This window comes from Larus michahellis, chromosome 7 (genome assembly GCF_964199755.1).
Source record: "Larus michahellis chromosome 7, bLarMic1.1, whole genome shotgun sequence".
NCBI classification, from domain to species: Eukaryota; Metazoa; Chordata; class Aves; order Charadriiformes; family Laridae; genus Larus; species Larus michahellis.
In genome coordinates, this window is record NC_133902.1 from 31348930 (window position 1) to 31364572 (window position 15643).

The 15643-nt window shown below is 37.0% G+C and overlaps 1 protein-coding gene across 13 annotated transcripts in view; it reads left to right on the top strand.

Annotated features, from left to right (window-relative positions):
- Window positions 1–15643, top strand: part of PDE1A (phosphodiesterase 1A) — a 166212-nt gene that overhangs the window by 65177 nt on the left and 85392 nt on the right. For 2 of the 13 annotated variants that reach the window (XM_074594024.1, XM_074594030.1), the window contains exon 1: window positions 14581–14860. The exons of the other annotated variants lie outside the window; for them this stretch is intronic. In XM_074594024.1, coding sequence (XP_074450125.1) covers window positions 14805–14860 — 56 coding nt within the window. In that variant the 5' untranslated portion in view covers window positions 14581–14804. Of the gene's footprint in view, window positions 1–14580; window positions 14861–15643 lie in introns of those variants that run through there. 13 annotated transcript variants of the gene reach the window in all.

Genomic DNA, 15643 nt, shown 5'->3' on the forward strand with positions numbered 1-15643 from the left:
GGCACAATGGATAGGCAGCTATTCCATGTAAAACACTGGTGCAAAATTTCACCTTGATACACCATGTTCACCATTATAGTCCATAATACACATAGATACACAGTATTTTTAATAGTAAAGGCTATGAAGAAGTTTGAAGAAATTTTTTACACTGAGGGTGATGAAACACTGGCACAGGTTGCTCAGAGCAGTGGTAGACGCCCCATCCCTGGAGACATTCAAGGTCAGGTTGGACGGGGCTCTGAGCAACCTGATCTAGTTGCAGATGTCCCTGCTTATTGCAGGGGGGTTGGGCTAGATGACCTTTAAAGGTCACTTACAACCCAAACTATTCTTTGATTCTGTGAAATACTGATCTCAAGGATCATTTTTGCATCAGTAATTTAATTCCCCTTGTGTGTTTAATTATGCTGACATCTCTGAATATAATGCCAATTTGTAGTGAAATTAGGGCCAGTAGTAGACCTATTACCATCTAAATTCTACTTTCACCCCTAAAGGACAGTCTGAGTTTCTGTTGCCTTCTGCGGGGTGTGTGTGTCCCTTGTACAGCAAAAGAAATCCAGAAGATGGACTGCACATTTCTTAGCTGTTCAGGGGACGTGACCTGCAATGGCAGTATCACAGAATAGTTGTTCACAGTATAGCCTATTCCCCCTTGGTTCCATTACTGCATGTTTTTTTAGCTGAAGAAAGTTTGCATAGTGTATTGGAAATATAAACAGAGCTCTAAAAGCCACAAGGCATCCTTAACTACAGTGCCATCAAACCTTCTGTTTCACAAATAAGTATCATGTTTTCCTTGGATTTATTAGCACTTTATCACTGTTACTTTTTCCATCAGTAATACTATCTTAGTATGTCAGAATTCATTGCAACAGGTTTAAAAGGTACAAAATTACTGTATTGCAACAATGCTCTGCCTTCTAATTTTCATCAGAATGAAAAGCTCTTTCTTATTAAATGTCTTTTTTTTCATTTAAGGAATAAATATTCCTGTTACGTGATTTGTTTTCTCTGTAATCCTGTTTCATGATAGTTACTGAACAGCGCTTCAAATATTTTGCCAGTTCAGATTTGTTTCTCAAACAAACAGGAGGTTTTTATAACTAACCCTGAATCAACGACCTAATTTTGGAAAGCAAAATGTTTCCATGCTACAAAGATTAGCCAGTAAATGAATATTAACTTTTGTTTCTTTGTGACATAAATAACAGGCAGAACAGCTTTGCTCCAGGCAATTTTATTAATATTTTTTTCCCTCACTTAGGGCACACAAGGTAGGTTTGTTTCTTAGCAGTTAACTCAAAGACTTAAATCAGGAAAGTAAGTACCTGCAAAGGCATATCAATAAACTGTACAACTTGTTAAAACATTCCAAATTGGAATAATCATGATGTTTAATGGCATATTAGTACATAGTGTACTGCTTAATTCACTACAGCTAACTTCGAGTTGCTGCTCTGTTGACAGTTACACCTGTGCATTCTTGCTGACGTCAGTTGGGTTTATATGGAAGTTAAGCAAGACCAGTAATTGGCACTTAAACATAAAATGTTCTGTTTGTAAAGAAAACAATGTGTGCAGAAAGGAATGAGTATCACGAGGGTTTAGGTTTTGGCGTATTATTAAGAGGAAATATTTAACAGGATGGTTAAACTTTAAACTACAAATATTTTCCCATTGACTTTATTAAAAATATCTCTTTAGATTTTAAATGAGAAAAAGACACCTATAGACCAACTGTAGTCACCATGACAACAATGCACAAAACACATAACAGTTTGACTTGGCGGCATAGTTAACTTACAAGCTAGTGGATCAGATCAGCAGAACATAGGCTAACCTTCACCTAAAGTCATATATTTTTATTCTGTCTTAATACACGAGCAAATCATAGCACAGAAGAAACATGCTGCCTTATGTATTGAATAATTTTTCTGACTTTCGCTTGAATAACTAAAACCTGTTCTTTTAAAGAAAGGTCTTTTTTGGGGGAACTGCGACTGTCCGCAGTTTTTGCTAATGTTTGTGAAAATAGAGACATAACTTTCTTGACTGTGCAGCTGGTGGGGTGGTGGGGGTGGGGGTATGTATTTGTTCGCAGAATTATGGAAAGCAGAGATGGCAATGACCTACCAGTAGAAAGTCATGCAGCCATATCTTTTGCCAATGCAAAAATATTCCCCCAACTACACTGAGTGTTATTGTCTAGTCTAGTTTTCAAAGTTTAAAGCTATGTAGATTCCATTGTTTCCCTTGGGAGCCCAGTTTGTTTCACTGCCAGGAAGCTTTCCTGATATTCAGCCTCAATTTTTCCATGTTTAATTTCAGGCTATTAATATAAGAGTCTCATACTGAATAACTATTCTACTTTTTGTTTATGAACTCAAAATATTTGTAGATGCTGTCAGTCTAGTCAAATACGAACCAATCTATACTTAATTATTTTTAACTCTTTAATTGAGCCTTTTAAGCTCCCAGTTAATGCCCTCTTTGAGCAATTTCTACTTTCCATGGATTTGCTTGGTTACAGGAAAACTTAATTGCATTTTCTCTTATACCAAAGTCATATGAAAAGTAATGCTCTCTTTCTTTTCCAAAATACGGGATTCTTTTTAGTGACATGCTAGCATGAATATTTGTTCCCCTGAAGTCTATCTCAGTAGTGCTCATTTTCGTCTCTCTCTGCCCTTGAAATGCGTATTGAAATACATTCTCTCACATTTTACTTGGCCTCCAAGCGTGTGAGATTGTTTTCATGAAGCTGTTTTTTGTGCATTTGCAGTACCTTTTAAATTCTCTTTGTTCTCACCTGCCATGAAATCTGAAAATTTCATTAATGTTTTTTCATTATTAAATAATAAGTAAAAAAAAAAAGTTTTAGTCCTGGATATTAGCAATCTCATTGCTAATGAGATACAGCATCTCGTCTTGATGTTACTCTGTTTATGATTTTCATGTCAATTTTCAGTTTTCAAAACTACCTTCCTTTGTGAGCCAATTTGAATTACATTTCCACGTGTTCCAGCGTCCAAATCTTTCTGGAAATCTGGTGATAGAATTTCTGCTCTACCTGATTCATCTACTTGTTTTACTACTCCATCAAGAAGCACTTGAGATTACTTGGTTCAGTCCTTATAAAAACCAAAAAGCTAAATTGCTCACGATTCCGTAATTCCCCAGCTAATCAGTGTGCTGTTCTCTTAATGTATGTTCCGAATTACCAGGGAGCTACAAATTCAAATGACTTCTTGATAACTGCCAGCATCACAATTTACTTCCTTCAGTTCTAACATTTACTTTTCATAGGTCTCCTGTTTTATATATGTATATTGTCAGTATACTGGCAAGCTTTTGGGGGTTTTGGTTTTTTTGCAAATTCCTTCTAGGTAGGCATATTTAGAACACTCATTGATTCATATGAAATTCTTTCCTATGTAAATCTGTTCATGATGATTATTGTGTTTTACAAGAAAGAAAATCTGAAGACCTTGCTTATAGGAAGTGCTTATAGGAGAGTGACTTCAATCATCAGCACAGTATAGAAGTAGTGGTGGACTTAAGGGACTATTTGGATACATCTGTTTGTATCCCGGCAGATTCATAGCAATCAGCTGATTTGAGACCATACCTTTAGCAGCTACATTTAGACCACCTCAATGCCCGGAAGAAACTTTGTAAATCTACCTTCAGAGCACACAGAGGAGTTAATTATCCTAATACGGGAGTAATTCAAGCAGCTGTACTCTGGCATTCATTGTCTCTGTAGTTCTTGGACCTTCTGAGCTTATGCAAGCTAACTAAGGGTTTTATGCAAATCTCTATCTGAAGTATTTGATCAGTTCTTATTAGACATGGATACCTTTATCTCACTCCTCAGTCAATAATTCCTTGGAGGCAGAAGAAGGACCCTGTGACTAGATTCTTAATTCTTAACCTGATCAAAATGTGGCACCAAGGGGTTCCCTCAGCAGGGAACTGGCTGTAGCAGTCACCAGAGTGCCTGTGTGGACAACAAAGTAGTTTCTTTAAGAAGATGGCAGCTGAAAGTAAATGCCAGGGAACTATTTTGGGAATAAAGGAAGTAGGTAAATGAAAGGCAAACTTATAGGAGCACCTAGGTCTTTATGGAAGAGGTGTTCCTGACACATGCAAGACAGACAAAGATAAAAGCTTTGTTTTTTAAGGGTATCCTAACTCACTTCTTATAATGGAAAGGAACGTACAATTTTCTAGTAGGAATCCAGTTTGCAGGATAGTACAGTGAGCTTTATACGCTTCCCTGAAAGCTAAGTGTTTTAAAAAAAAATTAAAAAATTCTTGAATGTATTGACACGGTTCTGTAGTCTCTAGATGAAACCTTTTGGTGATTTGCGTAGGTGACTGTGGGTTAAAAAGGACAAGTATTTTTCTTGTATATAGTGCCAACAGGGTTTCAGATTGTGAATTATGAATATGTTAAGAATGACTAGGAGCAAGAAATAAATTGAGCAAGAAACAAAAAAGAGATCATCATGACATGTTATAAAAAAGACATGTTATAAATAAATGATAAATGGTTCTTTATACAACATAACGTTGTGCTGAGGGATGCCTTGCCAAAGGGCATTGTGGATGCCAGAAGTTCACATGGGTGCAGAAGGAGACTGAACAACTTGATAGAAGAGTAATGTATTTCTAGATACATGGAAGCCATCTCTATGTCAGGGAGTCCTTGATCTTGATTCTCTTCCCTGGACATCTGCTTTTGGCCATTTTCAAAACTGCATACTGAACTAGATGGACTTCTATTGTGATCCAGTGTAGATGTGCTTATGTTACCAAGAAAAAAAATAGAAGTATATGATGTCAGTTTTTGCTGGTTTCATCTGGGAAAGAGTTAATTTTCTTTCTAGTGATTGCTATGACAGGAATGTCAATAATGCATATTGTTTTAGTTGTTGCTAAGTGATGTTTGTACTAGTCAATGACTTTTTTTCAGCTTCCCGTAGAAGCTGAGAAGGAGCACAGACAGAACAACAGAGTGGACAATGGAATATTCTGTACCATAGATGTCATGCTCAGTATATAAATGGGGGTTGGCCATAGGGGAGGGGAATCCACGATCACTGCTCAGGAAGGTACCAGTTCACCAGATGGTGAGAGTGATTTGTGTCATTATTATTATTATTATTGTTGTTGTTGTTATTATCATTATTAGTTGTAGTGCCTTTTTTGTTATTGTTTCTATTAAACTGTCTTCATCTCAACCCATGAGGTTTTTTTCCTTTCCTTTCCCTTTCCCCTCCTTTACTCCCTCTTCTCCTTGCTCTTCTGGGAGAACTGCGTGAGCAGCTGCATGGTCCAAGCTGCTGGCTGAGGTTAAACCACAAGCTCATAAACTAATAAAATTTCACCAGAAAGGCTGAGGAAAAGAAAAATGAAAGGGAAGAGACCAGTGTTGCTTGAGTTAGGAAGATATGTTTGATTTGACATCTAGAAATAATAAAAACCCAAGGTATTTAACCAGCAGCGTAATCAGATGGGCAAAATTCATTCCCCTTTGTTTGAAGTCTGCAGAAGCCAGTAAGAACCACAGGGTCATTAAGGGAAGTCCACTGTGTTTAATAATTCAAAATTAACTCAGACTCCTAGTTATCAGCAGCAAAGACTATTTTCACTTAATTCAATTGAGTAGATAAGCAGCTGTTTCATATCTTCTTTTTCAAGATCCCAAGCTTATTCTGTTATTATAGCTTATTGTAGTGATTTTCCCCCAGTAAAGGTTAACTTCACAGTGTGAGAAAGGAAAATTTAGAAACTGATCCGATAGTCATGAAGAAAGAGTTTTTAAATGGCCTTTAATGGGTTGCAGATCATAGAACTGTAGAATAATTCAGTTTGGAAGGGACCTCTAGAGGTCTTCTCTACCCCCAAAGCACAGCCCACTTTGATGAGATTTTTGCAGGCTATTGTTCAGTTGAGTTTGGAAGAAGAGGGTCCATTCTTGGAGTCCAAGGGTGGAGATAATAATAATGTCATTTAGTGTTGTTCTTGTTAAAAAATCTATCATTAGCTAAAGAACTCCGGCTTTATCACCTGTTTCCTGCTGAATAATAACACATACTTTAGCTGATACGTTGCCATGAAACATGCTTATCAAGGAGAACACATCATGCTTACTGAATTCTGGGGCATGAACTTCAGGGGGAAGTACAGTAGTTCTCTTTCTGGAAAATAATGTAACATGGTGTTGAGAAAGCTTGGCCATTTCTTGTGTAGTACTGAAAAAACACAATTAGGCAAATACCATTGCACAGTAAAGTGTAAATCAATTAAGTTTAAACACCGCAGTACTGAAGTTTTTGAAATAAAGCCTCCAAAATTTTAAAACACTGGAAGAATTAAAAATATTTCACAATCCACTTGTAGTTCCCCTATAAATTCTGAATAACCCATTCTAATGTTGTGTGGTTACAGTATTGTTGTGTGTAGTTGTGTGGCTACAGTACTAAAAGTTCAGAAAGGGATTTAAAGTAACAATCACCATGGATTTTTAGTGGGTAACTCTCAAAATTAAGGCCCTCTTGTCAGGCTATTTGGTTATGTATATCCTTTTATTTGGGGATATAGAGAGAGGGCACTGAGGTACACTGGTAATACGCAAAGGAATTGGCAAGCAGACAAGTTTTTCTGTAAAGATCTCCTGACATGCCACTAGGTACGTCTGTGTGGCAGGACACGTGCCACAGCCTGTGGTCCATAGCTGGTGAGGTTCTGTGCTCTGCCTCCCAGGGGTCTACAGAAAGTAACCAAGAAAATCCACGTGATATCTCTGCTTGAAAAGTATTGTTGGGGGAGGAAAAATATTGTTGATTAGTGATCACTGTTTAGCTTGAGGAAGAGCAGCTGCAAAATTTTATGCAAGTCATCAGAATAGGTGAGGTCAGCTATCTGTTCTCACACTCAAATCTGTGAAGTTTAAACGTGGAAGTAGGCTGTTGACTTTAATGGGCTGGTCATGATCTTGGAGTTCTGCACATGTTTAAATAGCCTGCTGATGGAAGGACTAATTCTGTCTTTTGTTTGCTGACTGATACGATTTACACATCAGAAAAATCAGTTAACGGATTTAAGTTGTACATTTGGTAATCAAACATTTGAACTCCTCTGTCAAACAGTATGCGTCTCTGACATAGCAGGAAAAATGTGCTTAGCATCTGGGCGGACTGAATTAGAGAATATAAGGCAAGAGGCATCTGCTTGTAAGTACTTCATCTGTTCCTCCTTAGGCATGTGGGGGACTTCTGATAGTTTCAGGAAACTTCTTCCACTAGTGGCTTCATCTGCCTTTACCATCGCTTGTGGGTGGAGTTTCCCCCATCTGCATGGCAGATGAAGATTTTGGACAAGCAGTCATCACAGGAGTTCTTAACTGAGCTGAAAAATATCATATTTTAGGTGCAAAAACTTTTCAAGATCATGGTGACATAAGATGCATATTTCTGGTTCTGTGGAGTTTATTTATAGATGGGGACAAGATTTGAGAGCAATAAATTGTGGAGACTTTTGCAAAGAGAAACGTAGCTAAATAATCAGAGTTTCTTCATCAGTACGGTTCAGTGGGGTTCCTATCATTGGCACATAAATACTGAAAGAAAAGTAAATGTTCTTAAAAGTACGTCTTGAAAATGCTCCTGAGGTGGGTAGTGTATAATTGTAAATACTGAAATATTGCACTTGGGAAACGGCATGCATTCATTGTCTGCTGTAGAGCTGTTTGTCCTGTTTGACAGCAGCAGGCTCTTTCTTTCACAGAAGTTTTGTAATATTACATGTGGCCTCTCTCCCAGTGGCTTTCAAGGCAGTTTTATTTCTGCATTAAAAAATTGCTTTTTACGTTGTAAAAGCAAATCCTGGCATCGATACATCTCTGAACGTCTAACCTAAAATATGGCAACCTGTTTAAGTCCTTAATAAATAAAAGGCAGTAACTGTGCCCTAGTGTTGCTGTTTGCTAAGAAGCAGTACAGCCGGTGATGGGAATTCAATCATTGTGTAACAGAGGCAAATTTAGAAAGGGAGATTAAAAAAAATCAGGATATGTGTCATTTAATGATCCTGAAGTAGTTATTTCATCCAGTGCAAGAACTTTGAAAACATCAGACAATTATTCTCATGTGGTTTAAGAAAAATGAAACATTAAGCATTATTGTGTTTGAGCATACAATGTATAAAATGATTTGTAGATGAAAAAAATCCTGTTATGCTTGCTTATTTTGCTAGCAAAAAGTCATTTTGGTAACAAAAGCAGCACTGAGTTACATAGCTAAATGTCACTTGGAAACAAGGAAGGTCTCCAGTTACTAGCTCTGTCTGTGCACATACATTCAAATGACCCCAGCTTTCATGAATATAATTTGTATTTTACAATATTAGAGAGGTATCATTAGTTCCATGAATTTGTTGAGAACTGAAGTACCACATCATGAACATGGTGCAACTGAAAATCAATACCTTTTTGTCAGACTGATTATGGTTTCTGGCACTCTAGAATAATCAGTCTTCAATTTAAGAATTAGGAAAGATAATAAGGGTAATTTTCTTATGGTGAAAAGATTGACTTCACAGATTTATGACAGATCAATGGTTATGTGTGGCTTACCTATACCGTAATTTCAATAGGATTATTGCCATGTACATTTGATATCTTTCAAATTCCTTTGCATTGAGCAATAAATTTGTCTTTCTTGGACTACTTGAACTACGGCATTTTAAAGAAAAGGCAGAACACTAATGAGGAAAGTCAACGAAAAAAATGACAATTTTTTTTCTTTTGCAAGTTGATGCACTTTCTGTGTTCATTGATCCTTGATTTAATTACGAGAAATTTGCATTAAATAACTCCCTTTGGAGTGAAATGATTATTATAATCAAGTATCATACTCAAAATTTCAACCTTTTTTCTCAATTTTTCATAATTAGTATTAGTATTATAATTTCTTCAACAAATATGTTGATTATGGATCCACTGTATTGTAGCAGTTATAATATAATCTGGTTTTTGTCATTTGCCTGTGCTATTCATTAAGGAAAGAAGATATGTAAATTATGCAACTGGATTTTGTTTGAATTTGCAATGAAATATGTCATTTTAAGTTAGCTCTTCATTCATATTTAACCATCTGATAGGTTTGGCACAATCAACTCCTCTGAAACTGTTGTTATTTTTTTTTAAACTAGAGAGTCATATGACCATGTTAAACAAATTGGAGATAATTTATCAGAGATTATGGCAGAAAGGTGATTTAAGGAATGGAATGCAAACATCAGGACCGGAGCTTATAGGAAACATTTTAAACTTCATTTAAAAGTTAGGTTTCGCCAGGCAGGTAGTTTTCAGTAGTCAGTCGCTGTGGTGTCCCGAGGCTGTAGTTTTGGGCAGCGCAGCTGAATCCCTGCTGGTTTTTCAGCATATGGGAGAACGACAGGGCACAGAGTGGCAAGAATAAGCCTGTGAGCCAAGAGAGTTGTGTCTATTTCCCATGACCCCTGGCACCTATCTTCTCGTGTTCCTCAGTATCCCTATTTGTAGAACAAAGATAAAACTTGGTGTGTAAGTCTTAACTCGTTTATAAAATGTCACAATATCCTTGGATAGAAAGTGGTATGAAAATATAACCTATTCTACCAAAAACAACCCCACACTACCAAGCTCTTCTACTCTGAATCCTAATGTTTTAGCATAGCTAATTTCTATGCAAATAAAGTGTCGTCACAAAAATGAAGAAGTTAACTCCCAAGAAATAAATTAAGTACATTGTCACAATGCTATAAATTCATACAGCTCTTTGGTAAACATGTTTATGTATAATTGACCTCCTAGGTTAGTTTCCAAACAAGATGCCTTGGGATTCAAACACTTTTAATAGTTTGGTTTTTTTTTTTTTAGATTTCCAACAATTAAAAATTAGATAACCTACTGGTTACATCTACACAGCATAGAAACTCTTAATCAGGCATTCATTATAAAATGTGAAGAACCACTCATTACTCCATTTATATGAAGTGCTGATTTTTGCTTAAGACTTAATGTAGAAGCCAAACATGCAACATTTAAATTTTGAGAAGTTACCAAAGCCTCTGTCTTTAACCAGGAATAAGACATCGGTAGGATTCTGTAGAATTTTTAGTAAACTTTTAATTGAGATGTGACTAACTTGAAACAGATTTTTAGATTTTATTGACAGTAGGGCAACACTTTACAAGGTGGCATAGTTAGGGTCATGGCAGAGCAGAACATGCAGGTTATAAAAGGAGATTGTATAGCTCGTTGCTGATTCTGTAGGGCCTTTTACTTGTAATTCTAAATGAGCAAATGTGACAAATCGCAGATTTCTTCTGAAAGTATTTCTTTCAAGCTATTTAATGATGGTTAGATTTCTATTTTTATGAAAGATTTCCACAAAATGGTTACTTTCACATAACATATGTCTTCTATGTGAGCTTGTGCTTTTTTTTTTTTTTTTTTAAACCATCTTTGAAATCAGAACTTATTTTTGATTTTGGAAAATTCAAAAATCAGACTTGACGTTCTCCATAAAATTCTAGACTATTTCTAAAAGCGCTAGTATCCTAAAATCACCATATTTTTACCAATACAAATGTTTTTGTTTATTATGTTTTTCACTCACATAAATGCTTTCTAAAGTTAAAACCAAGCACAAAACAGGTTTATATCTTTTTATTTGAAAATCACTGGGTCAGATTTATGGTTTTAATGGCATGACCTGTCCTTGTTGAAAAGGATGAAAATTACAGGACGAGGTTTTATTTTATACTTCAAAGTTCAGATTAAGACAAAATTTAAACTATTGGCATCTGGACATAGTGTATCTCCCAGCTTAAAAGTAGAGTAAGCGAGTTATATAAATATCACATGATGTGAAGATGAGAAGGAAAAAAATTTCCCTTGCACTTAATTCCCCTTCTTAGTTACTACAAGATATGAACAGTAGATTTTTGGTTTGTTTTTTTTTTTTTTTTTTCTCTTATTCCCAACATAATTTTTTGTATTTTACCTTCCTGTGAAGAAATTCTTCTGGCTGGGGAATGTGCAGGGCATGAGTGTCCCTGACCTTGAAGGGAATTCCTCTGTCAGGACTCATGAGACTTCAGCGCTTTCAAGCCTTTGCAGCTGCCCTGTCCCAGCGTGCTCTGAACTGAACTGTTTTCTAGGCAATCCAGCAGCCTCAATCACAGGATATGAATAAATGCATCTCTCAACAGAAAGTATGTAAAAAGTGGCCAGGCACTTAACTATTAATTAAACAGCGGCAGTTACTCGGGATGAGACTGTGGTCTTTTCAGGTTTTCCATTGAAAATAGTCAGGAAAGTTCACGGAGCGGTGAACTTTCATACAGTTTTGCTGCTATTGTACTCCTCTGCTGCTGTACCACTCTTTTTCTGTCTTTTGCCTCTATTTTCTTTTGGTACCTGTTGTTACGACTAAATTTCAGTAATGCCTGTAGAATCAAATACATAAATAAAACTTAAATAAAATGAGTATGCCAGACAGATGGATGGGTCCTGACATAAAAAGGGTGGGAGCCTTTGATCTTATCTGGGGCTTTTTGACCAAAGAGAACTCTGAAGTATTTTGTACAATTGAAGGTATGGTCTTCTGGCTCTCAAATGACTTCCTAACCTCTAAAAACATATTCAGAGACATACTGCTGTGGAGAATCTTCAGAGGTCACGGAGTGATTAAGAAGCCTTTGTATCATCATTGAGAGTTTGATGCCAAGGCAGAATCACAAGTGAAGACATGAACATCCGTTAACCTTTAGCTCCGCTTTTCAGCTGACATTCAGTGAGATGCCGTTCATGTGGTGCACAGAGAAAACATATTGTTCCATGTTGCTTCTTACATTTACCCCAAACATACTGTCTTTTTCAAAATCAGTTTGACTGTAGGAATTAATAGCCAAATTTAGATAAAACGATTTGCTTGGAATAACTGTGGAACCTCTTAAAATTAGTATTATAGGGTACTTGGGTTTCTGGGAAGGTTTTATTTTAGTCTGCAGTGACGTGATATGGTATGCTGTGCAATTCTGCAGCAAAATATCTTGCACTGTTTGGAAAGTACAGTTTAGTAGTATTTTCCATTGTTCACAAATGGGGCTTTCTGATTTAACAAATGGTACTTCTTTCCTTTGGAAAACTGTAAATATTACAATTATAGATTTGCAGCAGAGCCAATTCAAGTATTCTCAGAAATGCAGGCTAAACTTAATTCTGCCTCAGTGTAGGAACAGCCGTGCTCAGGTCTCCACTATGCAGCTACCCAAGACTCCGTGCTGCGTGGAGCCGGCGGCATTTCTGACGTCTTTAAGAGGGGTAGAAGTATGAGAGGGTCACTGGGATTTCAAAACAGCTGAAACAGGTGTCTGAATTATTGCCAGGCCAATATTTTGCTCTGTCTTATAGGCACTTTATATGTTTTGGTGGTTTCCTAAAAAATAAAGCAAGCAGTCCGATTTTAGTTGAATAGATTGTGTGTAAAGATAGAAGGATATGTTTATTTGTATTACTTCTATAATGACTTTTTCGGAGAAAACTTCTGTATAGCTATAGTAGTGCCATAGGCCAGGAGCAAAGTCAAATAACTTCTAGTAGCTGGAAGCTCTCTACAGCAGCGTTAAGATGGTTGCCTCCCACTTTTTACAATGTTGAGTGAATAGTGGTAAAAGAACAGAACTGCTGTCTTCTTCAGTGAGAATCTCAAAAACAGAATAATGTCTTAATTTGAACGTAGAAGACTACTATGTTAATTACTTTCATCCATACCACAGATGTTTTCCACTGTCTGAACACATTAATTTTCTGGTTTGTCATAGATAAAATGGCATTGTATTAATCAATGTTGTTTTCTTTAAAAAAAAAAGAAAAAAGTTACTAGAAGTTTACGTGTCAGGATATTGTGTACAGTGGCCATGAATCCATTCATACCTGCATGAGTGTATCATACATTTGAATGATTTTCAAAACCTTATGAAGTGGAAATGTCATAAGTGTTATTCATCATTCCTTTAAGGATGATATTTGTGCCATGATCATTGCAAAATGCGAGAGACTGTTGAGATGTCTGTAAATTCTGCAAACAGAAACTGCCTGGAAAAGTTACTTTGATTGATTTAATAAATTCAATCTTATTGGCCTGTGGTATAAACTATTGTGCATAAATTATAGTCCATAATTGTGTATCAATGAAACAGTGGAGCAAAGGGGAGCTAAAACAGGTACCTCCTGTCAGGTAAACTTTTTGACCTCCCTGTAGTCCTAGTTACAGTGGGAATGCATAAGATACAGATTCAAGAAATCCAGCCAGGACGTTCTAGTAGTTATCCATTTAGATGATCATTCAGTTGCTTCTTGTCAGCTGCTGATTCCTTTTCTCCAACTGTGTTACCTTAGTATCCATCTTACACATACAATTTGAACTCTCTAAAAATATTCTTGTTTTGTAAATTAAATCAGACTTTTGGACCTCACATACAATCGTAGAGCCTAAAAAATGTGGTTGAACATGATAAACTGAATTTTTAAATTACTGTGGGTTTTTTTTTTAAAAAAAATAGGCTATGTGATAAGTGATAAGCTATTTTTAAAGATACTATCATTTTACATAGCCTTTTATTATTAGCTCATTTCTGAAAATCATCTTTAAGATAATCATCACTTTTAAACAAGTTTGTCCTGTAGTTCCTTTCCCATCCTCACATAAAATTATCTGGATGTGATTTGGAGGGAATTTAAGGTCAAATAAGCGTATGCCATTAGAAGGGCAGGTGAGAGTCTAGATTCCAGCTTCGGTCATGATGAGCAGTGATGTCAGTCCCGTTCCGCAGGGGCAGGTACCGTCACACGCAGCTGATGGAAAAAACATTCTCAGCCGGTCTCTCTCTTGGGAACCACAGCCTGTGTCCTCGGCTCGGAGGGGGGTACTGGGAAGATTTAGTACTGGGAGACAGGAGAGGGGAGGAGGGAGATCCTTACACTGGAGCACTCACATGTTCCCCGGGGTAGCCGGGCAGTCAGACCTAGGGACTAATAAATTGGATTAGGAGCAGAGAGTTCAAGAAAGGACTACAGAGTTGATCTCAAAAGAGAACAACAACAAAAAAATCAGCATATCTTTTATCTGATCAGTTTGGTTCCCATTTACGTTATGGCCAGTGCATTATTTGCCCAGCAATTGAGGCGGATTTAATCTGTGCTACTTTAATACCGTGCTGGTGATGTAAAAAGATTATGGAGTATGTTGTTTTCCTATGCATGTTAATCAGGCGTCACGCTTGACTGAGAAGCAAGGTAAAACCTGGGCTCAGTAGTAAATGAGGAGGCCTCCTTTGTTAAACCAGGTTATAATCAATGGCAAAAGGTGAAAAATCATACAGAACAAGGGATGGTTGTGCTCCCGGCACCTCAGAAGACTGCAATACATACGCGCTTTCTCTCTCTTTTTTTCTGTTCTCCTCACAACACATGTACGAGACCAGTCTTTTTATGTCATACTGCAGCAGTAGCACCATCCCACACACTCTCTGTCTCTGAAGAAATGTAACCCTTCTCCCGTTTATCTTCAAGTAGATTTCAGTGATTTCTGAACTGAGTATCTTCTGTCTGAAGGAGCGTATATCTGCTTAACCTGTAAAGAAATGACAGCCTAGGCTTGAGTCAGTCGCTCAAATACAGGCTTCTAGTGCCATTTGAGACACCTAAGGGTGCCCGAGACATCCACCCAGGGCTGGCAGATATGACACAGGACCTCCAGGACACCTGTGCTCTTCTGGAGCAGCAGCTGGGGACCAGGTGAGATACTCCAGGGCATCTCCAATGGCGCAAGATCTGTATTAGATAACTGATTTGAGCCTCCTGTTTCTGGGCATAATGTATATTTAATGTATAAGATGACTGATCAGAAATTAAATTCCTGGTTTTGTTTTTGTTTTGTTCTGAGGCCAAGTTGTACAAATCTGTAATTACGTCGTCTCCCTCTTGATGCTAATGGAACTGCTTATACACGTAATTGCTACTGTCGTGGGTAAAATGTACATGACTGAGCTCTCCCGTCTCCAGTTCTGGCTATGCAGCAGCTCTTCTTGACGGGAACTTTGATAAATGACAGACCATTCAAAATTTGTCTTGTTCACAATATTAAAGGAGCAAAGCCACGCAAATTTTAGAGCTAATAACTAAAAATGAACATGTATATTTACACAGAAAGCTTTGCACTTTAGGGCTTGTAAAATCTTCTGTCAGTTCTGGCAGTGTACAATTTGTGAAAGAAGCAAAAGACTTGATTATATAGCATCTCTCTCTGAGACCAGATTTATGTTTTGTGTGCCAGAGCAACATTAAGCAAATCCTCTTCTTCCTGCTGAAGAAGCTAGCCAGTTTGTAGCTCTCAAGAATTTTCTTTTTTTAGTGATAAACATTACTTTGAAAACTTTTCCATGCACCTGGGTACTGACCAAAGACAACAAGTAACGGAACAGGAAACCATAATTCAATTCTTTACTATATAGAAAGCTTTGCAGATGACCTAAGCAGCTACATTATTTATATGCACTGGCTTTTTAAAGAGGTTGATAT